Source organism: Myiozetetes cayanensis, unplaced genomic scaffold (assembly GCF_022539395.1).
Source record: "Myiozetetes cayanensis isolate MyiCay16 unplaced genomic scaffold, myiCay2020 scf15, whole genome shotgun sequence".
Lineage (NCBI taxonomy): Eukaryota > Metazoa > Chordata > Aves > Passeriformes > Tyrannidae > Myiozetetes > Myiozetetes cayanensis.
In genome coordinates this window covers 651,077-677,476 of record NW_026087159.1, presented here as the reverse complement: position 1 = coordinate 677,476, position 26,400 = coordinate 651,077, and the positions used below count along the sequence as shown (strand labels likewise).

The 26,400-nt window shown below is 43.8% G+C and overlaps 1 protein-coding gene across 2 annotated transcripts in view; it reads left to right on the top strand.

Moving 5' to 3' along the window:
- Window positions 1-25,765, top strand: part of HDX (highly divergent homeobox) — a 41,323-nt gene extending 15,558 nt beyond the window's left edge. For both annotated transcript variants that reach the window (XM_050310901.1, XM_050310902.1), the window contains 6 exons: window positions 7,646-7,792; window positions 11,388-11,595; window positions 14,460-14,539; window positions 17,259-17,342; window positions 19,379-19,501; window positions 19,737-25,765. In XM_050310901.1, coding sequence (XP_050166858.1) covers window positions 7,646-7,792; window positions 11,388-11,595; window positions 14,460-14,539; window positions 17,259-17,342; window positions 19,379-19,501; window positions 19,737-19,862 — 768 coding nt within the window. In that variant the 3' untranslated portion in view covers window positions 19,863-25,765. The remainder of the gene's footprint in view (window positions 1-7,645; window positions 7,793-11,387; window positions 11,596-14,459; window positions 14,540-17,258; window positions 17,343-19,378; window positions 19,502-19,736) is intronic.
- Window positions 25,766-26,400: the final 635 nt, after the last annotated feature.

The window sequence follows — 26,400 nt, the reverse complement described above, 5'->3', positions numbered from 1 at the left end:
GAAACCAAACTTACCCATCCAAGCCCCCAGTCCATGGAGCTGGCAGTGTCCTGGCAGTGGGTGCTGCTTTGGCAGACCCAGTGAGGTCTGGGTAGTGGAACAACCTTTCCTTGCCTTCTCCTGCTATAACCAGTAGTTTTTTCTTTATTAATTTCAGTTGTTCTGTTTAGTCTCCAAAAGGTGTGAGTTTGGTAGTTTCCTGCATAAGTAGGTATCTAAGAAGCATGGCATTGTGTTTTCTCTCAGACTTTTTCTAGGTCTCAGCTGTAGCACTTCCAGTTTCTGCAGACTTTGGTGGTATCACTTATTTCAGTTTATACAGAGGGCACTTCAGAAGAGCATCTCCCAGAGGAACTGGTACTTTCATACAAATCCTGTTGTGCTCAGTCTTTCTTTTCCCTTCCCTCAGTGCTAATTCTCTTGGGTAGGCTTTTTGAAATGTAGCTCTTGTGTGGAAGGCACCTTCCTTTTCGAACTCTTCCAGGGCTGGTGGCTCCTGGGCAGCCTGTGCTAGGGCTTTCCATGAAAAAATATGTCCCAATATCCAACCTGACCCTCCCCTGGCACAGCTGGAGGCCATTCCCTCTCCTCCTGTCCCTTGTTCCCTGGGACCAGAGCCCGACCCCCTCCTGTCAAGGAGTTGCAGATCCAGAAGGTCCCCCCTGAGCCTCCTTTTCTCCAGGCTGAGCCCCCCCAGCTCCCTCAGCTGCTCCTGCTGCTCCAGCCCTTCCCCAGCTCCATTCCCTTCTCTGGACACTCTCCAGCCCCTCAATGTCTTCCTTGCAGTGAGGGACCATTAAAAATGGTTATTAGGGAATTCTTTTTCCTTAGACCTTTACCCCTGTGTATTTTTAATCAGCCAAATGCCTAAACCCATTGGTTAATACAATCTGCTTTGACAACATCAGTGTCCAGGTTTGTGGATGCACTTTCCCAGTTTAAATGCAGGATCAGCCTTCCTAAGGAGACAGGGTTAGGACCTGGCATCCTAAAACTGCTGTGTACACACAGGTGTAAGACAACAAACAGAGAAGCAGCTCCCACTTCCTGAGAAACTTCACTTTCAACAATGAAATCCTTTTGAAGAAAGAGCGTGAGGGAACAGAAATAGAATGGCTGGAGTTGTAGAAGTGCCATTATGGCAATTACTGCCATTCAAACAGGAAAAAGGCTAATCTGGATTTTGTTTAAAATGAAGAAGATCGTCTTTTAGATGCTCTGAATTTTTAATCTTTTGCCTTGATGTTTTGTTTTCCTTGTCCTGTCCTTCAGCTGCATCGGGAGAGAAATAAAAGCTGTGCAGTTCTGCAGAAACTCTTTCTCTCTGCTGGAAGATGATGTAATCCTGATTGTTAATGAATATTAGGCTAGAAATATCACCCTCTCAGTTACTGATGAGAGAGCCTTTGGAAATTACAGAGTTCTGTGTTCTGTCCTGGTGCATGTGCATTGGCCTTTACAAATGCATTGATTTTTGGTTTTTCACAGGGTGGTGGAAGGATAACAAGGGTTCAAAAATAGCAGTGGAGATACTGGTTAAAGAGAATTAAAAGGGGGAAAATATCCTCACTTTTGCCCTTAGATTTAAGTCTTGTGTTTCAGCTCTGTGTCATCTGAGGTCCCAGCAGAGTGGTTCGTGTTTGGGGTATATTTAAAAATGTTGGTATGATATGGGAAACATTTGTCACACAGGTGATGGCTCTGGGTAAGCTGTGCCTTAGCTGTGAAGTTTTTTTTGGGGGGGAAAGAGGGGGTTTGATCTGCCCAGAGCTTCAGCTTGGGCTCTGTGGGCTCTCAGTCCGACATGTATTTGAGGAGAGGAAATACCTGAAATGGGTGGAGAGAGAGTTCCTGTGCTGAATTTTGACTTTAAATTGCTCTTTGCACATGGCCTGTTTGAATAAAACTCTGGAGAAAGTGGCATTAAAGTGTCCCTCTCGGAGTCCTCCTGCCACAGGAGGAGAACAGGGAACACACTTTGGGTCAGGGGAAGGAGCTGCTCTAACCCAGGTTGGTGTGAGACCTCCACCAGTCCTGTGGCACATCCATGGGCATGGGGAATACAGCTGGATTGTGGGGAGGAGGCTTCAGTGGGACTGCTAAGGAAAATGCTCCTGGGAGTGGGTCTGAAAGGCTCCTGAAAACTGTCTGCTGCTGTAAGTGGATGTGAGCTGGAGAAATAATACCTTAGAGCAGCTTTACAGTGAAGCCCCCACAGGGATTAAAGCTGCCTGGAGTCAGAGGGCACCTCAGCTGTGCCTTTTGTTTTCAAACTACACCAACATGAAGTTCTCTTCACCTGCAGATTCCTCTGCTCTCCCAGGAGGGAGGAAAAGTGGTTTAGTCAAGTTGCTTGGAGCATGTCTGAGAAAGACAGGTGGGATCTTCAGTGAGGGAGATGAGCCAAGCTGAGGGTCTCCACAGGGCTGGCTGGGAAACTGTGCTTGTTCATCCCTGGTGTCATTTGGAATATTGGTTAATGTGTTTCCTCCTCCTGGGAAATATTTCAGCACCTGTCTCAAGATACTCCTCCATTCGATGATCCAGAGCACGTCCTGGCCTTCCTCCCAGGAACAGCACCTTTGTCCAGGAGCAATCCTCAGGGAATGCAAAGGGAGACCAAGTCTGGTCATCATTGCAGATAAAATACCTCTTTTTATTTATTACATGACACGCTGCACTGAAGTGCCACAAACCACCTTGGCTTACAGGCCAGAAATATCTCACATCTGGGCAGGAACTGGAAAACAGACTCTCTGGTCTAATGTGAGGAAGATATTAATAGATTGAGTAAGAATCATGATAATTACCACCTAAAAATCAGTTTAGTTTGGCTCTGAATGTTCGGTATTGAACAAACTAGTTCAAAATCTCAAGAAGAAGGGCAAATTTTTGGTTTGTTGGATTAAGGGTTGGTTTGGAAACCGCAGAGTGAGATGACAGGTTCAGAGTGTGACTTTTGGCTAGGCTGTTGCCTCTTTTTTCTTTTTTCTCTTTTTTTTCATCTCCTTGGCTGAGTTTGGTTTAGAAATAGATATTAACAGAATATATATAATTCTGGCTGAGCGTTGAAGCTCATGAGAGAGTTACAGCTCTTCTCACACTGGGGTCCTGTGAAATATTGACGAGTTCTGCTTCCATCAGAGCAAACTTCAGGCTTCCCCAGCCAGTGGGAAAGGATGCAAACCATCTCTGGTGCAGAAATCTAACAGTGTGTGCCCTAAGAGTGTGTCAGCAGTAAGAGTTGAAGGTGCCTTCAGATGCTGCTTTTCCAAAGTCCTTTGTGCCTGCAGTTTGTGCAGCTGTGTGTGAGCAGCAGGATCGGGGTGTCACTGACGTGGGGGCACTGGTGAAACCTGAACCTAAAACCTCAGACTGAAGGAATGTGTCATCTGGCACAGCTTTAATGAGGTTAAATGTCTTGGCAGTGTTAGGGGACAATGCAGACCTTCAGAATTTGTATATCAAGAAATAATAAACGAGAGTAAGATTCATATTAAATGGTGCAGATGGGAAAGGGGAAACCATAGTCAAATGGTTCAGAAATAACTATTAATACATATAAATAAGATCTTGAGATAGGAATCGATAATCCCCTGAAAAAATCAGACATTAATTAGTGTCAGGGTTCAGAGAGCTGAATGGTGGTGTCACTGGGAATGAAAAACTGACATGGTGCTTGTACAGAAGAATCCGGGATTTGTTCATACCTTGAATGCTGTGCTCGCTTCTGATCTTCCCATCCCTCCCAAAATACAACAGAGGAGCAGTGACAGGGATCAAAGGCACAGCAAATTTGTTGTGAGAGGTTTGTTTGCTAAAAATAACCATTACCTCAGCCTGTTTCATCACCGAGCATCAGAACTGAATGTTGATTTAATGTGATTTCACTGCAGTTTAAATGAACACAACACAGAGTGCTCAGCTGCAACATAAGTGCAGTAGCTACTACATTTATATGAAACCCCCAGTTCTCTCGTATTTGAGCATGCCTTTGATTAATAATCTGAGATTTGTGTCTAGCTTTTGTGCACGTGGCCTGAAACATTTTCAACTCAGGCATAAAACTGGATCTAAAAAAGCAGGATCTAATAAAAGGCAGGATAAGGACACTCCAGTGCCGGGCAATTATTCATCCCAATTATAGACACCGGATTTGCACCACAGATCCTGCCTGCACAGTGGGTGTGATGAGGGGTCGGCACAGTGCCAGGAATGTCTCCAATAAACTGGGTCATCTCTTCCAAGGATGTTGTTATTACACTTGGGAGGTCGGGGGATAAGCCGGGTTTAACCCTGCGCTCGGCACAACTGCCGATTCAGTTTGCTCGCCAGGATTGCTTTTCCTTGGGAACTGAGAGTCTGCTTTCTGCTGGAAGAAGCTTCTCCTGATTTTTTTCACTGTGGACAACAGAAGTGGTCAATGTGAGGAATTCAGCCAACAGCCAACGCTGCTGGGGGTAAAGCCGAGCCTTGAATTGGCAAACCCGGGATCTGAAGAGAGGAAATGAGAACTGAATTCTTAGTTTGATTTAATGAAGCAAAAATAAGAACTGAATTACTGCCTTGTCTTCATCTACAGGAAGTATTGCCATAAATATGAAGCTTTTCAATATTATCCTTTGATATTTTTTCCTGCAACTGTGACTATGAAAATATTTGTGGGACTTGAGTTTTTCCTCTTGCTTCCTCAGTTCCTCTGATGATATTAAGCATGAGAAGGTTATTAACTACGTCGATGGAAGCACAGTTACATGTTCAGTGTAGAAATTCTTTACCCTTTATTTTCTCACAAAAGTCACCGAGTGTTGTAAAAGCATTATGTAATTTTTAAGCAGTTTATAATGCAAGAGTCAAACTTGAGTATAATCCATGTCAAGGGGATGATCCTGTAATTGAAGGTAGTTTGTGATTTCCCTAAGAAATTGCTGATTAAGGCACATGGCACAGCATGTTACACGAAGGCTGTTAATCTGGATCTGAAATTTGGACATGCTGAACTGTTATTAACATCCAGAGAGCTTTAGGGCTGACACTGAGCCCAGGATGGTGGTGCAGCAAAGGAGAGCAGGGTGTGTAAATGATCATCCTTTGGGGTCTCTGTTCTTTTCCTCTGTGCCCCGAGATGGGTGTCAGGGTGATTCCTGTGCTGGATGAGGTGCCTGGTGCAGCAACTGCAACAGCAGTAAGTAATATTTTTGAATGTCAGATGGCTGCTGCTTTCTTCTTGTCTTGAGTAAGTAAAGGCTGAGCAGGCTCTGCACCCTTCCTGAGCACCATCCCTTTGGTAACTTGAGTCAGTCACTGTGTGTCTTTGTGCAGTGCAGGATCCTCTTGCATCTCACATTCTTGTTGGTCAATTCTTCTCTGTTTTTTTTTCAGTAGAAGCATTTCTTAGATAATTGGAAAATCACGTGGCAAACAGAAACCTGAGCTCCCTCCAGCAGCAGCTGCTCTTTCCTTGGGTTTTGTTCTAGTCTGACTAACACAACAAACTTAAGTGGGAGAAGACAACCCTGAGTGGGGCTGCTCCCTTCCCTGGGCAGTAACATCAGACAGGTTTCTTTTTGCTTCTCCCATTTCTCCCCTCTGCTAGCAGGGGGAATGTCCCCAGCGTGTTGCAGGGGGTCCTTTAGCTGTGCATGTCGTGTTCTGTGCTCTGGCTGAGCACAGATCACAGTGAGCTGTGCTGGGGAGGTCCCTGTCAGTGGTTGCAGCGGTGCTGTCACTGTGAACTCTCCAGCAGCAACAAGAAATGTTATTTATTTATGTTTCAAAAGCGCTCAGTGTCCTTTGGAAGGTGAGGTTGCCCTGAGCACTCAGGAACACAGGCCAGGCCAGGGTGACTTGTTCCTTTGTGTATTTGGAGCATTGGTATCGCTCTCCTTCCTGCCTTCCCTTTCCTCAGCTCCCCCACCACAGAGCAGTCCTTTTGGAAGTCAGTCTGTTTTGCCAGCAGCTATAGAAGGAGCTGTTGCTGCAGTGATCCAGGAGATAACTACACTTTTGTTCCTTGTAAAGGGCTGGGAGGTAGGAGCAGCTCAGGTCAGGCGTGCCAGGAACTCGACTGGGCTCAGGGTGAACGGGCCCCAGGGATTTGACTTTGCTGCACTTTGCTCAGCCTGGAGCAGTCTTGAAATGTGCCAAGTGGAGTCCTTTTGGATGAAAATAGCCTGGAGCTTGCTGTCTGGGAGCATCTCCTGTGCTGTGGCTGCTCAGGGGGTGCAGGAGGCAGGAGAGCAGCTCTGGCCGTGCTGTGTCCGTGGATGCTCTGCTCTGCCCCTGGGTACCATCAGCCAAGGATGGGTGGGATGGAAACACCTTCTGTAATTCTGGACTTGGATGGATGAAATGACAGCCAGGAAAAAGTCCTGAGTGCCTGGTTGCAGTTAATAATCATAGAATCATAGAATTGTGACAGTTGGAAAAGATCTCGAAGGTCATCGAGTCCAACCAGACCGTCTTTGAATATACCTGGTACATTTATTACTGTGACACCCAGGATTATTTTAAGGAGGCAAGGGTTTGATACCCCTATTTTGAGTTTAACATTAGGGTGATTCAAGTGCTTCTAACATTTTTGTAAAAAGTGATTTTTAAAAGAAGAAAATTGCAAGGATTACCATATTCTGAAGATTAACAAAAGCTAGAACTGGTAACTCTACGAGGTTGTCAAATGATCCTATTTCTATAAAATTGCTTTTTACTCCATTTTAAAATTACTTCATTCTAACTTTTCAGTTTTTAAATGAGCAAACACAGATTTTCAGCTATTGCAATCATGAACAAAATGAACTACTGAAATAATGACAAATGTGCCACGTGGGCTACAAGTTCACAGTGCAGATTTGTGGTTTCATTTCTGTGCTCTGAATAGCAGGAGAGGTGACAGACATGGGTTGGTGTAAAGAAACTGTAGATTTTAATTAAAATTCTGTGTGAAAAGCTTTTGATAAAGGCTGGAAGCTCTACCAGAGAAATGCACTGTTTGCCCACCCCAGTTCAGGCAGTGGTAGGATGTTCAGGATTTCTTTTTCAGTGTTACTCCTTTTATCAGTGATCCACTATCACATATTTTGACAAATGTAGACAAAGGGTTTGGGAACTCTCAGATAAACAGTGGAACCAATTTAACTCAAGCTTCCCAAATAAACATTAAAGTATTCCCTTTAGGAAGTCAGAATCCTTTGAATTATGCATGCATTGTAGTTTGCAGTAAGATAAAAGAACTTTAAGGGGGGGAGGGTGAGAAACTTGAAAAGCCGTAAGGAGTAATTTGCATAAATTGGGTGGAGAGAGTAAACAGCACAAGGGGAAAAAAGTTCTTTTCAGTAAAGCTTTATAGGATGAGATTAAAAAAATGACAAAAAAAAATCAGGTGGAGTTGAAACAAAGCTGATGTGCTTTAAACCTGCAGCTGCCTTTAAAGCAAATCCCAGGGAACTCTGAACTGCCCTGCATTAAAAAAAACAAACAAAACAAAAATACTTTGAAAAAATAAACTCTTAAGGGAGATCTAAAAGAGAAGAAGAGCCATGGAGACAGTACAACTTATGCCTTACTGTACATGAGACCTCTGGCAATGAAATGATCAGGGTAAGCAGATTTTTTTTTTTAATCTAACAGTGTGGTTTTTATCTTGCAGTTACAGGACCGCACACAGTTCAGTGACCGAGACTTAGCCACCCTCAAGAAATACTGGGACAATGGCATGACCAGCCTGGGCTCAGTCTGCAGAGAGAAAATTGAAGCTGTGGCTGCAGAATTAAATGTTGACTGTGAAATAGTGCGGGTAAGAAATCCAGAGTCTTCCCTTATCTTGTCGCTGGAGCAAAAATAGGACAGATGAAAGGCTTTAAAAATTTCATGAGGAAGCTTGAAATAGATTTCACGTATTACATAATGAATGACCACGCTGGGAAGTGCTCTCCTGCTCCTTCTGCATCTATATATAGTACAAGCCCTCAGGTAAGATCTTATTGATCAGCAGCAGAAGCAGCACTACAAGCTGTTTGACATCCTCTGGAGTAAGATTTTAAGTAAAAGTGTTTCATTTTGTAGGGAGATCCTAGAAGACTGAAAGGTGCTATTTATATTGCTATTAAGATACCAAAAAAAGGCTTTTCCGTAGACAAAGGCAAAGGATTTCTCATTCATCCTTGTAGGAAAAAAACATGTGAAAGAAAATGCTCCAAAATAGGAAAAAAATATTTAACAGGAGTGTCTTGAGGGCAGGTTGAGACGTGATGGAGAGCACAGAGCACTGTGAACAGTTCTGGGTTCAATTTGATAGTCCATGTAGGTGTGGCTGAGGAGGGACTGCTTTCCCAGGTACAGGTGTGGTGGAGATCACCTGACGCCCAAGAACACTCCACATCATCTCTTCCAGAGGCTGGGAAGTTTGGTACAGCCTCAGCTGATGCCACTGTGTCCCACATGAGCAGAGATACAGCATCACTCTCCAGCTGGGGGGTCTCAGTCACTCCAGCTGTGTCCATCCTCAGGAAACACTCTGGCTGTCTTTCAGTCAGACAAAAACATGACAAGAGCCTCCATAACAGGCAGGACAGTTGGGATCAGCCCTTTCAGTCTCCATCCTCTTTCTCCACCTCCTTCCTAAATTCCTGCCATTGCTGCAGAAGCAGAACTTGGAGCCCTTATTGAAACCCTCCTGTTGGTGAGACCTCTGGGTTGGAACATCAGAACAGTACCAGAGCTGCTCTCAGTGTTAACACAGATCTGATCATTTACTTGTTTGCCTGAATTCTAAAAAAAACCTAAACTGCACTTTTGGAGGCTGAAAAGAATTACCCTTTTCTCTGTAGAGAACAAAGCTTCTCCCTATTTCCCAAGCTCTTCAGTTTGCTTTCTGAAAGGTGGAGCTGTTCCCACTGCCAGCACCTCCTGGACATGACACAGCTCATTTACAGGACAGTGACATCCATTGCTCCCTTAGTTTGTTCCCTTAGGAGTCACACAGGGTGACACTGGGAAGTTCTGTGCATACATTTAATCTGCTGCAATGCTTTTGTCCTCAGGGCAGGGCTCTGGCATAACCTGTATCAGAACACACACAAATGAAGCTAAAAAAAAGATGTCTTTTCTTCTTTATTGTTAGCAGTGACTGCCCCACCTCTGCCCCTGGTTCCTCTATATGGCAGACTTGGGAATTGCAGCAAGAATTGTGATGTAAAAAATAAGTGCAGCATATCTAAAATAGTACTGAGTATCTATATAAACCCAAGTGCACATATATATATATATATTTATACAAATACTTGGGTTTATATAGATATGTGTCTATAAAAATAACAACAAATTTATATACATGAACTCCCACCAAAATCTCATTAAACTTAAAATATTTCTCTTTTTTACATTATAATATTGCTGATTACATTTTGGGTTGGGTTCTTTGTTTTGTGGGAGTTTTTTTGTTGTGGTGTTTTGTTTTGGTGTTTGGGGTTTTTTGTTTGTTTTGTTTATAAATGTTTATTAATTCATTAAAAAAATAGCAGAATAGCCCTTTTGGCAGCAAGGCAGACATTTGCTAAGGAGGGATGTCAGCTATGGAACTCCTCAGAAATATGGGAGGAACATAAGACAACTTCATAACAATTTTATTTTTTCTTTTTATTAATAGAATAGAAAGCTTTTGGATATAAGAGATCAAAGCTACTCCTAAGCACCCACTGTAGGGTAAAGACATCTCCTCCTCTTTGCCAGCAGTTCACCAGGTAAAAGCTGGTGACACTATAAAAACATGTTCATCTTCTATGACATATTCAATATGTTCAGTGAAAGCTTTTCTGCTTTGAAAGGTGCATAAAAAGACAAAACCTGCCTTTCCCAAGTGCCTCAGTTTGTTCTGAATTTTTTACTAAGAAAGAAGTAGATTCAATTTTCAATTTTCTAGTTGTTATCACTGTTTATTACTGTCACAAGATTATGGGAAAATGTAAAGAATGGCATTGCACAGCTTGGAAAAAAAGAGATACAGATCTCAAAGGGCTGCTTGTGGGGTTCTTTTTTCTTTTATTTTTTCCCCCAAACAATATAGAATATACAAAATTATCTGGTTAGCTCTCTGCATACCTGTTGTGCATTGTTCAAAGAGGAAAGCCAGCAAGCTGGGAAAGCAAACACCACCCAACAAAAAGGATTTGCCAGAAATAGTGTTCAGCATGTCACCTTTTAGCTAGTTAGAGATGCAGCTTGAAAAGGTCTTTTTTTCAAGGTTAGCACAGCATGAAACTGCCTTTAGTAGTTGGGACTGCTGTTGATATTTTTTTTATTTTTCTCTTTGAAAATCAAGGTATTACAAGCAGCAAGTTTTTTACTAAACTTTTTCACGCTCTCCATCAGAAAAAAGCCCCAGTAATGGAAGGGAAAGGAGAGAGTGAGGAGGAGCAGACAGTTCTCATGACATCACGTTAAACCCTGGTTTGGGTCTTAAATAATCTTTAGTGTAGACTTTTCTTAATCAGAGAAAGCAAATTAATGAACAGTTGTACAGACCCACTTGGAAAATTTGGAATGTGAGGGGCTTTTTTCCCTTTTTTTCTTTTTTGCAACTTAGTTTTATTGATGTCAAATGAACCTAAAGCATCCATACCCGTCCCACCAAGGATGGGTTTCCAGGTTCCTGGGCCTGTTCCATCTTCCACCACTGTTCCCAGTGGGCTCCTCTACCTTCCTGCAGGCCTTGTCTTCCAACCACAGGGGGCTGGAGGATGCTGCTGCTCTGAACTGAGAGTTCTGTCCTCAAAACGGAGCGATGCAGATCTGTCACCTTGGCCAATTCCCTGGGGGAAATCCTAGAACAGGTGGGATGTTTGGGTCACTTTAGTCCCCTTCAGGAAATTGCAGAGTGGGAGAACCTGGATCAAAGATCTTAAGTTAAATTTGTTGAATGATTTAGGTGGGGAGAGACCTTACAGAGTCACCCAGTCCTGCTCTTGATTTGGAGCAGGATTGATTTCGCACTCAGGGCAGGTTTCCCAGGATGATGTCCAGTAAAATGCTGAGTTCCCTCCAAGGCTGGAGGTCCAGGGTTCCTATGGACACACTGTTCCTGTGCCTCACTGTAAACAATATTTTTCCTTTTTTTCTCAACTCCAGTCAGAGCTTCCCTTGCTGCCACTTGTGCCTGTTGCTGCCTTTCCTTTTGCTGTGCATCTTCCCTTCTGCCTTGTGTTGGAGGACTGGGAGCCTGGACACAGGATCCCAGGAATCAGCCTCATGAGGGTCAAACAGGGGGAATAACCCCTCCCCTGCAGTGCTGCTGCACTCTTGTTGCTGTAGTCCAGATGTGCTGATGTCACTTGGTTGGGGGCCTGTTGCTTTGTCATAGTTTCTGATTCATTCATGTTTATTTCTCTTACAAGACTTGGATTGGGAATCGAAGACGGAAATATCGTTTAATGGGGATTGAGGTCCCACCCCCTAGAGGAGGTCCTGCTGATTTCTCTGATCAATCTGAATTTGTTTCTAAATCAGCACTTAATCCAGGAGAGGAAACTGCTACTGAAGTGGGGGATGATAATGATAGGAATGATGAAGTGTCAATCTGCTTATCTGAAGGAAGCTCACAAGGTATTTGAAATGCAGTTACTGCTGTGCCTGTATTTTTAATTTTGTGCAGTGTGCATGCTTTGGATTCTGTTGTTCACATTCACAAACGTCTGAAAGAGTCTCTCACAGTCACAAGGGCTCCACCTCGGCTTGCTGAAGGTACTGTTTGGTCTCTTTCTTCTCTCCCTCTCTCTGAGTTCTGTTGGGTTTGTTATCACAGAAATTGCAGGAGCCTTTTCTCTCAAGAGCTCCATTTCTGCCTCATTCTCATGAAATTAAATGACAAGTGCACATTCCCCTGGTGCAGCTGAGAGCTGGACTGACAGCACAGATGGACAATCTCCCTTCCCCAGGAAGCCAGGTTAAAAAAATGCTCTCTGAGGCTCCTGGAGCCTCAGAACTGCACCCACAGGGTGTGTAAACTGCAGGAGTGAGAAGTGCCTGGCACTTAATTCCCTTTTCCTCCCACGAGCACATGGAATCGATCCCTCCCTTCCCCTCCTGTCCATGAGCTCTGGGCCCCATGAGCTGCTCTGCACATCCCCAGCTCACTAATTGCTCCCAGTGCTTCTGATTAGAGAGATCAATAAAGCCTTTGCTCTCCAGACTAAAAGAAAGCCTGACCTGGGGCCTGCTGGTGCAGCTCAATATGCCAGGCTTGATCTTGTCATCTTGTCAGAACAATTTCGAGGGAAGAATCAGGAAAAGGGAGAGCTGCTGGGAAGGAATTTGTGATGGCTTTGTCATAACCTGCCGGAAAGAGAGTAAGATGATAAAGAAATGGGTCAAGTGATTGAAAGGCAAGTGAGATGCAGAATCTCCGAGTCCTTGATTTGCCTGAGGTGTGGAAAGAGCTGATTTAAGTCAGATCTGCTTGAAAGAAAACAGTGACAGGGGAAGAGTCTGAACCCTCTGTAGTTAAAGTGAGAAATAACAGCACTTTCATTGAGCAAGGCTTTCATAAAACAAGATAAGGCTGGAAGACTTTGAGTAGATTATTGGTGTCAAAGCTTAAGGAAGTGCAAGAAAAATGACAGGATTTCCACAGCATCCAGGAATCCCACTTTCATTCCTTTATTCTCCCACAACAATTATTTCTATTCATTTCTCCAGTTCAAAGGAGGAGGTTTCACTGCTGCAGCTCAGCTTGTTTTGAACTCCCTGGAAAATATTTCCCTTAATACTCGTGTGCTGTTCAGTCACAGATAGGGATTGTTTTAATGTTTGAGAACTGTAACTTTTGGTCCTCATTTATTAAAAACCCAAACCCACCACAACAAAAACCACTCTGAAAGACAGTTTGTCACCTAATTAAAGTGACAGTGGTGATGGCTCTTGCTTTTAAAATGTAGTGTGTACATAAAATAAAGTGAGCTGTACTGTGATGCAAAATGAAGCATTAAAGCCCTTCTATTGCCTCCCCTTTTTTAATTGTGTGTTAATTGGATCCACGCTTTGTGTGAGCACAGCCCTGTGGAGGGTCAGAGCTGTACTGGGTTCTGTGAGCTGAGGATGAATATTTAAAGAGTTGGGAATGCTGTAGGGAGCTGTTGTAGCATCCAAGGGGTGACTCCCAGGGTTATGGAGTGGCTGGTGCTCTGGAATGTTCCCAAGTCCCTGAGGTGCCTCCTCAGTGCCCTTCACCCCCTGGGTGTGATGAGGGTCCTTCACTGCTCCTGCTCTGCAGTTCTCCCATTTGATCCCATTCCTGTTGCTCCTGGCACTAATCAGCCTCTGAAGCCACGACTGATGGCAGATTAAACTTACTGGAAACAATTTTAAATTAAAAAGTGTGCCCAGGTGGCCAAAAGAAAGGCCAATAGCATCAGCTACATCAAGGCTGGTGTGTGCAGAACAGGGCAGTGATCACTTCCTGTACTCTGCATTGGGTGAGGCCACCTTAGTGTGTTCAGCTCTGGGCCTCAGTTCAGGAAGGATATTGAGGTGCTAGAAAAGTTACTTAAAACAATAAACTGTCTCTGTATGAGCTGGCCTAAACATTATCCTGTCCTTGCAGTGTTGGTAATCCCAGGGAAATCCTGTTATCCCTGTGTTTGTGTGGAGCTGACAGAGCCTGGCATTGCCACCTGCCCCCTTCCAGTGTCCAACTGCACCTGGCTGCCCATTCTCTCTTTTCTTCTTTATATTAAATATATATACTTATATATTAATGCCGAGAATTCAAGTAAATATGAGAAACATACTTAATTTTAGGGATGAGCAGACTTACCTTCCTTTGGGTTACGTTTTGTCATTGGCCATTAAGGCAAATGGAATCATCTAGTCTGTATTTCGTCCGTATTTTATCCTTGTGATTGAAAAATAAGGCTAAAATCTGCTCTGTTTTCAAGTGCTTATACATAAACCAGCAGCTTAGGTTCAGTGGGGATAAACATTTGCCATATGAGAGGGAAATGATCTGCTTGCTGAGTATTTGGTTTAAAACTAATCAATATCTGCAAGGAGGAGGGGGGTTCAGACATATACCTCTAATTTCAGGTGATATTCTGATATATGTCCTATAATTTCAGGGAATGCAGAATTTTTCATGCAGTAATTTATTTGACTTTTTAAAAAAAAAAAAAGTTCTGAACAACTTTGATGTGAAACTCTTTGAATTCCAACCTGAATCAAAACCCAGGAAGATTTTAAGAGAATAACTGATAATTTTCCTATTGTTTCAGGTAGCAATTGGCAAATTGGCTTGAAATCCTTGTGACAGGATGTCTTTTTTAATCAGACATATGTTATTTTTTTGAATAAACATTGTTACTATGACTTTGCTCTTGGATTTAGCAGCTGTGACATATTTATGGTAAAGACTATTAATGTTCCTGCAGCATAAAAGTGGCATGAAACCTGACAAATCTAATTTATCTCTGCAGAAGAGACAAATGAAGCTCTTCAAAATGAAGAAATTGGTCACAAAGATGATGACCAGAATCCAGCTGCCACTGACAATGTGGTAGGTACCTTCCTTTGCCTCCTGAATTCCTCATGCTGGGCTTGTCCAACATCAGTGTTTCTCATTAGGTGAAAACTTGAGGGTGCTAAGAGGGGTTCCTGGTTGGGAGCACTAAAACTGTACTGAAAATACTAAAACATACTAGAAAAATACTAAAACATTCAGGAGAAATGGAATTACTTGTTTTTTCTGTGTTCTGCCAATCTGCTGTTCTTCCTCTGGAGGGCCAAGCCCAGCTCTTGGGTAGAGCTTTGAAAGTACCAAGTGTAGCAAAACAGAAAGAAGGAGTTAAAACCAGAATTAAAGCTGGTTTTCTGTAGCATTCAGCAATTATCTCTAGTGGTTCCTCTGCCTGGCTGACCTTGGATGGGTGAGTCAGGTGGGGTGGGAATGTGCTGGATGATCCTTGGGGATCCCTTCCCATTCAGAATGTTCTGGGATTCTGGGATCCTTCACTCCCATACCCTGGTCAGGACATTGTTCAGGTGGTTTTTGTTTTCCCCCTTGCTGGTTTAACTGAGTGCAGTGAGACAGGGCAGGAGCAGAGGGAGGAGTCCTGGCATAAATAATGCAATAAATCCCTGTGTTCAGCCTGCCCTCTCCCAGATTAGAAGAAAGGAGAGAAGACCCCAAGTGAGTGACTTCTATCTGGAGTGACCTGCAGAATGATCAGGGCATGGCCCAGCTCCCCCTGCACTCCTGGGCGGGGCTGAATCCACAGCCCAGAACATGGAACAACATTTGTGTTCCATTGACCACCCAGAACCTGAGGGGGGAAGCAACAGGAGAGTCCCTTCCCCTGCCAGGAGGAGACAGCTTGTCCCTTCCCTTGCTAATTGTGATCATCCTTTGGATACAATGAAACCCCCCAGGCTGCCTTTCCCCTCTGTTATCCCCACTGTCCTGCTGTGACCTCAGCTAATCCCTCGCAGGTCTGGCTGATGTGTCTCCCATGGAGAGGCAGGATCTGAAGTGACAGAGGCAAAGGGTTTGCAGAGATGAAGTCCCAGAGACTCAGCTCTCCGGTTACCTGAACCCCAGCACTGTGCTGTTTGATGTAATAATGGGAACAAATCCAAGGAATAGTTTCTTCACACTTTGTTCTGAAAACACTGTCACAAAACTTTTTAAAAATGCAGTTAAAATTGGACTAAAATACATTGGATTTGCATAAGAGATGCAATTTTCCTATTTGAAATTCTAATCTGTTCTTTCCCCTACTATCTTAACGTGTATGTCTAAGAAAGATAGTGTGAATGTTTGGCACTTATTTAGAGACTCTTTCCTCAAGCTGAGCCTAAAAACAAAAATATTTGAATCACAGTGTTGCTGAGGGTAGGATGGAGCAGCAGATCTCAGGGACATTAAGCCTTTGAAGTGTTGTCACTTCAGCTGGGCTGTCAGACACGGGAAATGTGGTTTATCCTCTCTGCTTTCAGCACACGCTTGGGACCTTGGTGGGCTCTGCCAGGGAGAGCCTGGTAACCCCCCTGGAAGGGTTTCTCCTTGGGATCAGAAGAAAATTCCTGCTGCCTGGAGTGAAGGCAGCAAGAAGGGACATGGATGTGCTCCAGGGAAGGAGCCTCCTCTGGAATAACACCTCAGGAACCAACCATGAGCCTGGACTGGGCCCTTCCCTTCATGGGATTAAACACTATCCTAAAACCATAGTAAAATTGCTTTATTATAGGCAGTCTCATAGATGTTCACAACTATCAAACCAATTAAAAATAGTTAAAAAGCAGTCCCCTCTTCTTACACTACCACTGCTTCCCCCTCAAATATAGTGAAATCTGGGCAGTCATTCTTCCCATTCCAGTCACTAATTCACATTCACTTCATCTGTTTGATATATGCCTTCGATAGGAATAAAAATTCAAATCTCATAGAGGCACTAAAAACGTGTGCATTTTGTGTTTTCTCCTGTTGAAATAACCTTTTAACTGAATTTTCTTACGTGAAAAGAAAAAACATTCTTTTCTCTTGGGAGAAAACAGAGCATGCCATTGGTAAATAATGTAAAAGTGATTTTTTTTTTTAAATTTGGGATAGGATTGGGATGTATTTCTAAGTTTTAATCAGTGTTAAGGTTGGTCTTAACATTTTGCTTTAGGTGTCTTTAGAAACCCAATGTAAAAACCTCTCCAGATTTTTGTGAATGAGGTGAAAATGTCCATGTTTATGGATTTGGAACTGTCCTTTGGATCAGCATCCTCTGCTGTTTAGGGCACTTCACTTGCCTTGTGACCAGAGAAGGCCAAAGGGGAACTCCTTCATTTTTCAGGCACAAAATGGATCAGGACTTGCTGTAACATCTGGTTTGCTCCAGAGGGAAAAACTTCCAGCACCTCCTTCAGTGCAGGAGGTTCTCATCAGAGCAGGGGCTGTGAGGGATTCTAATGTTCAATTTGATGCCTAAATCCTGGAGCCAGGGAGCTCCTCCCCTGTACACAGCCCAGTCTCCATGGCAGCAGCTCCCGTGGATTCCCGGAGCGTTCCCGGAGCGTGGCTGAGGTGCAGTGTTGCCATCTAATGGGGCTGCAGGGCTGGGGATTCCTGGGAGCCAGCACAGCCCTGCATCCTGCCTGCCAGGCTGACACATGGATTGTTGTCCCCTGTCACCTCCACCCCTCCCTGGCGCTCTGGGATGAGGATCCAGCTTGGTTTGTCTTCTCTGTGCGTTGGAATGTTCCAAATGAACCATTTGCTTCTCTTCCAGAAAATAGAAATTATAGATGACGAGGAGAGTGATATGATCAGTAATTCTGAAGTGGATCAGATGAGTTCTCTCTTGGATTATAAGGTGAGTAACTGGGCTGTGTCAGGCACAGCAGGACAATTCCCAGGGAGTTCAGGGCAGAAATTCAGCAAAGGCAGCCCCTCTGCCCTTATCCCTGTGTGCACATCCTGCCCTCAGCCCCCTCTCCTCCCACCTCCAGCCACATTTTCCACATTTCAACCCCGAGGGAAGCAGGAAAACCCCACTTGCACAGAGCAGTTGCATTACTGTGGCTGCAGCTCCTGCCACGTGTCCCAAACCAGTTTCTGGAGCCTGTAAACCACAACTTCCTTTTTGTGGGACAGTTGTTCCTTGGAATGCTGCAGCACACTTTTCCTGCTGCCAGCTCTGGAAGGGGCATAACAGCTGGGATCCTTAATAAAATGGGGGATCTGAGGAGAAGTCATTTCCCAGGACATGCCTGGAAGTGGTGGCTGTGGGAGGGAGGAAAAGCAGTGGGATCCTGACAGCTGCCAAAGGGTGAAGGGGTGTGTGTTACTGCTCTCCTGAGCTGCCATAATTCCATGTTTTATTGAGCATGGCCTCCCCTGTGTAGCTGATTTTTTCATTTAAAAAAAATCAGGTCTGTTCTCCTGGTAACAATCAATTACCAAAATCATAAACAGATCATCCCTTCAGAACAAAAATTGCTCCTTCCAGCAGCGTTTTCCTGGGAAGGGCAGTGGGGAGTGAATGTGGAGAGGGAATGACCTTTTCTTAATGTCACTCTCACTGCAGTGAGAGGCTTGTTGTGACAGTGCCCTGCAGACCTGGGGTTGTTGTTTGACATCACTGATTAATCCATGAGTTTTCTACCTAAATCTGAATTCTTCCTTGGCTGGGCAAAATCCAGTGCTGAACTGCTGAGTTCTCCTCTGAAAGAAACTCAGATCACTTTTTAATGAAAGCCTCAAAATCACAGCCCAAATATTTCCCTCATTCCCAGAGCTGTTATCACCTGAAGCAGTGTGGGGAGCAATGTTCTCACTCAAAAAATGGGAATTTTCTGGGGGAAAAAAACCAACAAGACCAGAAAACCTTTAGTGCATCACATAATCTCACCTTTTCCTATCAATTAAAGCTGAATTACAGCCAGCAAGTGCAAGCAGAAATAGCATGTTTTTACTCCTGGAGGATGCACAGTTGGTGCTGTTAAGCAGGGCCCTTTTACAACAAAATGAGCAATGACTGATCCTGTAACCTGAATAAACAGTTTGATTTTCATGATCTTTGCAAAGGTAAATAACCACAGAAAATGAATTTTAGCTCTGCACTGATCACCAGATTCAGCATTTTGATGTTGCCCACCAATCAGTTGGTAAGTTTGAGATAGGAGAGGAGATATTTGGAATAAACAGAAGTACTTATCAAATCTGAATTCTTAATTAAGGGATTTGGAAGTATAGCTTGGAAAAATGTCTTCTCAGCCACGACATGCACATTATTGACAGTTCTGTATTTTGTACATCTGATTTCAATGCCCAGAAATAACTGTATGAAGGTTGGAATTAGATGGTTTTTAAGGTCCTTTCCAATCCAAACCATTCAGTGAAATGCCTGTTTATTGTGACCCTGAGGAGGTTGGTGAGCTGACACTTGATGGTCCCTGTCAGGCCCAGCTGCACTGAAGATGCTGCATTTTAATTTGTGGTAGCTTTGGGGAATTTTCAGGTTATTGTCACTGGTTTTTGTTTCCAAGCCTCCTGCTGCAATAATGGAATTTATTTGCCTCTTCTCACAATCCCTTTGCCTTTTTAAGATCACTGCTAGGAAGAGACCTGGGCTTTGGTTTTGGTTTTCACCAATAACATTTAGTTTGAACCCAGGTGTGTTTCAGTGTCATTAAAAAGCTGCAGTGGGGGTTCTTCCAAAGCTCTGTCCTGCCCAGGGCTGGAGTCCCATCCCTGCAGGGATTTACCAGCCCTGTGGATGTGGCACTTGGGGACACGGGGTGGCCTTGGCAGCGCTGGGGGAACGGTTGGACTCGAAGGTCTCAGGGGGCTTTTCCAACCCCAACAATTCCATGAGCATTCCCAGAACTCCCTGTGATTTCCCCCCAGAATGAAGAGGTCAGATTCATGGAGAGCCAGCTGGAGAACCACAAGCAGAAGTATTTTGAACTGCAGACGTTCACCCGCAGTTTGATACTGGCCATTAAATCAGATGATAAAGAACAGCAGCAGGTGAGCCCTGGAGTGGGTTTGGTATCAGCTGTTTGGCATTAACATCAGAATGTGTTTGTCATCAGCATCAGGTGTTTGTCATTCTGTGTCCTGCCACTCCCTTGGGTTTATTCCACTGCTCAAATTATGACTGAAAAACCCAATGAAGTTTTTCACGCTTTGCTTAAAAGACATTTGAATTCTGACATAAAAAAAATACACCTAATACTGTATTGTCATGGCTTTTCCCTCCCAGGCACTGCTTTCAGACTTACCTCCTGAACTAGAAGAAATGGATTTCAACCACACCTCCCCAGAGCCTGATGATACCTCATTCAGCTTGTCCTCTTTGTCAGAGAAAAATGCCTCAGACAGTTTGTGATTTATTTTTTTTAACTGACAAACCAGAACCCCCCCTGGGACGTGCAGGTTTCAGGAGAAGGGCATTTTGCTCTCCAGTGTTTCCTCAGCCCAAAAACAAAAAGCAAGTCCAAGGTGAAGGAGCCTGTCCTGAAGGATGGCTGGGCCACAGCCCAGCTGCAGTTTGCACTGGCAAGGAATTTGGAATGGTGGTTTTGCTAAAGGAGAGAACTGGGTGAGAGAAGGTTTCACTTGTAGCAGTTTGGCCTTGGTTGGGAGAACTCCTGACTCTCCAGAGTAACTCTGGCTCTGTAGCAAAGTCTTTTCGAGCAGGGATTTCTGAGTGGAAAACAAATCCTTCAGCCTCACGTGCTCACCAGGCCTGTTTATTATATTTTTCCCCATTTTTACTCAGGTAGGTGGACTAAAAATTGGGGGTCCCAAATAAAATAACGGGCTTTCTCTGAGTTGTGCTTGAACCCTTTGGAAAACCTGAAATTAAACTAAAGTGTTTTTTGTTCTCTGACTTGAGATTGTTGAATCTTCCATTTTCTGACCAAAATAGCTGAAAAAACCTTGAAAGGCTAACTCAGAAAACTGAATTATTACCAGTAAATTTTTAATGTGAAGAAGCAGTGATAAGTGTTGGAAGAAATGAGATGGAAATGGGAGCCCTGATACCTGCAGGGCATGGCTTCCTGATACAGTAGCAGTGGAGTTGGATGTTTACATTCTTTAGGGTTTTAGGATTGTAGTCACAGTTTTGATTTGTCAAAGCCTGAATGCTGAAGTTCTGCTTATTATTTTAAGTATGGGTTATGTATTTTGCCACAAACTCTGCTCCATTTTACCAAGCCAGTCAGAATTCCAGAGCTGTCATTGCATCCTGAAAGGTTTTCCAGTATTTGGAACTCCAGGATGATCCTGGGTGAGGCTGTAGCTGCCTGCCCATGGTATTGATGCTCTAACTGGAATCTGAATCCCTCAGCAAGAATTTTTCACACAGTCAGGTAAAAAACCAGATCTTTCCATTTTATGCCAAATAATAATTGACTTGGGGGAATCCTTGTTCATCCAGGAGAGCAAGTGATTCCCTTAATTTCAGTGGGAGGTCCAAGGTGTAGCTCAGAGAATCCAGAGTGCTGGGGAAATAACTCCTTTTTTTCCCTCCCCAATACTGGGATTAACTCAGAATGTAGGGTTTTCTCAGTCTGATCTGTTCCTCCCTAATCACTTCTGCAGCTCTTTTTTGTTTAGTGCCAGTACTGAGCTCTGTTCTTTCAGGTTTTTTCTGGCTCTCTTGTCCTTGGGCATGAGGAGCTTTTAGCAATACTATGAAATACCAGCTGCATAAAGGGTAGGGACAGTTTGAAAAGGTGTTTTACAAACCAAGTTTCACAGTTCTGACCAGTGTATGATTCTGGTAGTTCCTAACAGACCTCTGACCACACAACCTGCAGAGTAACCCCAGAATTCCAAACTGCTGGGCCTGGATGTGAGTGGGGCATTAAAACTGGGAGTGGCACCCCAGGAGAGAGGGAAGGCCCCGTGTGAGCAGGAGGTGAGGGTGGAATATCCTGTCCTGGCTGGCAGACACGTCCTTGTGGCCTCACCCCAAGAGCAGCAGTGTCTGCCAGGCTGTGCCAGTGACCCCAGTCTAAAATGAAGGTCTGTGGGCAGAGATCACAGTGCTGTCCTTCCCATGGAAGACACAGCTCAGCTGGAATTCTGCTGGCTCTGAAAAACTCATTTATAAAGGGTTTTCTATCCCAGGCTGACAATGGTTTCTATTGCTGTCCCCTCCAGACAGGAAATCAGGGCCACTGACAACGAAGCCTCTTGTTTTCTGTGTTCTAGTACTGTCATTTGCCACTGTTTGGACCCTGTTTTCCTGCTGCTTCCACTGAAATTCCCATGACAAAAGGCAGGATACTCTTCATGGGAGCTCTCGATTTCTTGGTCAGTTAAGTCACCCACCTTTCTGCAAGAAAAGCTCCCGTTGATGATTCCCATTTTGCTGTCTTGTTTCTATTCCATCTCCAAATGGAAGGAATGAATTTTGAATGAACTGCTGCAATTATGTCAATCCCTTTGCTGGGGGAAGGTTGTTCTTTGGTCCTTTCTCCTGTAGGGAGACACCAAAAGCCCAGGGAGGCAGTGGTGCTTCCACAGCTGAGACACCTCACAACTTTACAGGATGTTCAGGAGGGAAGAGTGTGAATTCTGTCCCTGATAACAGAAAGCAGTGGAGGAAGATACTGTACAGCTCTTTGGCTGGTTTTTTTCACTGTTAGTGCGTATTTTCAAATTTTTAATGACATTTAAATCCCATTAGTGATATTATAACTGTAGATGGAAAGCAGTGGGGTGGCTCTGTGGGCCCCTGGCCTGGCAGGATTTGGGATCTGGTTGTTTCCCCATCTGTAGGATGATAATGAGAGCCCACATTAAGGGCTAATTTATCATTCCATAGACTTTCCATAACAAATAAAGCCAATACCAGGCTTTTTAGGGTGACAGAAATCAGCCCCCTTTGCATTTCAGTGATTTCACTAATCTGAGTAACCTCCACAGCAGAAGGGCCACGTGTCGATGTTTTGCCACCCTGTGAAGTCTCTCAGTTAATCTGCCCATGAGCAGTGACTTCCCTGGTGTGCTTATCCCTGCTGCATCCGTGGGAACGTCAGTGATGACGTGTGTGTGTCTGGAGCAGCCCAGGTGGGGAGAGGCAGCTCAGAGCAGATGTTGAGCAGAGACAGGCCGGGCTCTCCTCGGGAGCGGAGTCTTTGATGGGACAGGTTTGCTCCTGCTTCAAACCCTGTGTCCTGCAGCTCTGCCTCCCTCCCTTTCCCTGCTGCTGCCACTTCTGTGGGTGTGACAGGTGAGGAATAGTAACTAGCAGGTACATTTGGGGCAGGTTGAGGGTCCCCAAGGTACATACAGGTGTCAGTTCTCTGCAGTGCTCGGTCCTCGAGGCACCGCTGCGCTTTCATCTTTCCAAGGATTTCCTTTCATTAAGGCAATAAAAAGTCCGAGATAAGCAGATCATGAGCTTTGCAGCCCTTTGAGTGAGGGAAGGAATGTACTGGTTCTGTCTTCAGCTTCAACTGGGAACAGCTTTAGCAAGTCCATTCTCCAGACAGAGACAGATGTGTCTGCTGTGCTCATACGGGTGAATAGAACAAATCCACACCACCGTGGGCATCCTGACTATGGAAATGGGAATTACTGCTGCAAGTGGATCCGCTCTCTCACTTGGGATCTCTTGCACCACTGTATCCCTGACACTGAGGGCAAACTCCTGCACAGCACTGACCTTCCCTCAGTGCTCCAGGCAGAGCAGACTGTTGGTTCAGGCTCCTGGGACTGGAAGGAAGGACAAGAATATGGAAGGACAAGAATATGCAATAAGGGAATAGCAGAGCATACCTGAAACAGGAAGAATCCATACCTTGCTCCAACCCAAAATTTGTTGTCCTCCCTCCAGTCCCTGCCCCACTCCCCCAGGCTGCTCTGAAGGACTGGCACAACTGGCAGGGCCAAATCCTGCCTTTTCTGCCCCGAATCATCACGAGTGAGTGAGTTGTTTGGTTGTGAGGTCCCTGAGCAAAGTTAGGGGCTGGTCAGGGAGAAAACTCCATCTGGTTCCCACAGAAAACAAGCTGGTTTGTGGTGGTTGATTTCCCTACTCAAGTAAATTTTAGCCCATTGGCCAAATGTGAAATCTGAAAAGTTACGGGGGAAAAGCAGCAGCTGCTTTGGTCAGAAGACAGATGGGGCAGAACCTTGGCCTTGTGGTGGTGGTTCTTTTTCAACAAATCAGCAAACCCTCTTGGATAAAAGAGGTGCTTAAGAATGTTCCTGTAAGGAAAACAGGGCAGTGCTTTGGTTCTGGGAATGTTTTGCTGTGTTACTGAAGGAAGTCAGTAATTCTTTTGCAGCTCTGTATTACATTTTACACACTCTACCTCTGACACCACCCTTGAACCCGCACAGAAAATGTGAACTTAAGCTTTTTTTTTTTTTTTTTAACCTTTTCTAGGCAATAAACTATTTCCATCATGGACCCTTCAGTTCTCTGCTTGCTTTTAGATGAGTGTGAGACATTCACTTGGTTTATTTTAGTGCTGTTTTTCTGTATTTGTCTTAAACCCAGTCAATGGACAAGAAAATACCGAAGGTGAGATCTGAGGGAGGAAAGATCAGCAGATGTTGAGCGAGTGTTCAGCGAAAATGAATCAGTAGCAGGCTGAGGTTAAATGTAGATTTAGACCATGTTTGTAGTTAAGTTTCATCTTAAAAGAGTCCTTTTGATTTTCCCCCTCACATTTATCTCCCAGAAATAGAGGGGGAAGGTTGGAGGATGGAGGAGGGATGGGAGGGGATGAGGCACGAGGAGGCAGAAATGAAGGGCCTGGGGTTTAGGCAAGAAAATTGAAGTAAACTGAAAAATTTAAACTAAAGCTTTCACTTTAGCTGCAAATTCTGTGAATTACAGCTCAAAAAGTTATGGGCAAATCCACTGAGCTGTGTTGGGGAAAAATTGTCTTCTCCAATGGGAATTTTATAATTTCTGTGGTTATTTCTGGAATTACTGAGTGTATGTGGATACACTGATGCAGATTGATGATGTGCACAGATATACTGAACTTGATTATATTAACATCTACAAAGGTATTTTAACTTGAAATATTAATGTGATTCTTCTCAAATATATTTGATTTGCTCTTATTTTTATGTCTTACTCTATATGGATTACATAGTTCTGAAAATGAGTCAAATACATCCATAAAAATATGGTTTAATGTTTATCTCCTTTAAAATCAGTAACTTTTAGGCTTGGGAATTTATGAAAATGCCCATAATAATGACATTTTAAGTGAACTTGGCAAATAAAACAAACTGCTGTATTTATGAAGAGATAATGAATCTTCTGCCATGATAATTCTTGCTTTATTTTCACTTTAGGTGTCAGTTTGATTTAAACAAACAAACAAACAACAACAACAACAACAAACTATTCTGAAAGTTTAAATATTATTGTAAAACTTGGATGTTTTTCCTTAGCCTACAAAACAATTGATGATTCTAAACCTGTTATCATTTCTTTCTGGGCCAATTCCTTAAGCTTTGTGTATTCCTGAGTTTCTCTGTGAAAATCTCTATTTATATTGCATTTTTATGATTTGTATCAGTATGTGTAGCAAAGAAACTACTACAAACCTTCAACTGAAGTACCTCCACTATGGTCCAGGACCCCAGACCTGGGTGTTTGAGTGCTGGATGCCCAGAGAAAGGGTCCAGATGTTTGTATTGCTTTGGGTTCTGTGTAAATAAGGGTATTTATAACCTTGGATTCCCAGAGTCATCATGAGAAATGCTTCTTTCCTGCTTTAGGAGCCTGCTCAGCTATTTTTATATAAAACGTTGGTCTTCGCCTTAATTTTTTTTTTTTTGGTGAAAAGTTGTGCCATAGATATTTTAACTTATCCACAGATACTTTGCAGAGTTTGCTTTGACTTCTCTTTACTTCACTAATTTTTTTTCCTCCAGTTATTTGAATTTGTTTCCTCCTCCAAATGCATCTCAAGGTTGGTTTGCTTTCTTAATTTTGTTTGGTTTTTTGGTTTGTTTTTGTTTGGTTTTTTTTCAAGTTTTGGAGGATCCTTTCATCTGCATGCTTTGGTAGGTCGAGTTTTTCCTCTGTAGTTTATTGTTTATAGTTTAGACAAACCTTTTCTTGAACAAAAAGCCTGAAGTAATGCTTGTACAAATGTATTTAGGGTGGCCCAGATGGTCAGAGAAAAGGGCTATTTAGCGTTGGCAAATTTGTCTGCCAGACTCAAGGATATTTTTCTACGTCTGTCAAGTTTGGGACTATGGAGAAATGAAATAAAGGTGAACTAACTCCTTTTCCTATATGAACTTCTCTGTTTCTGTTGTTTTCGTGGCCTTGGAAATGTTCAGTTCTGTTGAGAGCAGCAACAGTGAAATCCCCGTCAGGGCTCAGGGCTGTCACGTTCCACGTCCACAGTTCTTTAGTTCCCACCAGAGAAATTAATGAGTTATTTGGGAAGAGGGTTTTCAGGATTATAAACAGAATTTTGTGCAGATCTGTCCTGGGGGACACTGAAATGTTCTGCCTTCCCATAAGAGGAATTGGTGTCTGAGGAAGGCAATGCACCCCCAGCACTGAGAGCTCAGGTGAATATATAATATATATAATACATAATGCTGAAGGGATTTGAGCTGGGTTTGGGGTGGGTTTTTTAAGCTGTTTTAAAGCTAAATGTGGGCTCTCTGTGCTGCTGTAACCACGAGACCGTTTCTTATCACTACCTTGAAAATCTCCGGAGCTCAATCCTGTGGCCTCTGCCCTCAGCCACGACCCCTGTGCTTTGACACAGGGATGCAAAGTGGGGAAATTGTGAGTGCTGATGGCTCTTGGCTTTTGGAGGAGCACTTTGGTGCTGAAAATAAGAGCCTGGGTGTCCTGGAGAGTTCCCAGCGTGGCCCCACGGCCAAGGGGTGGGATTTAAACTTCACTGAGGACCAGGAGT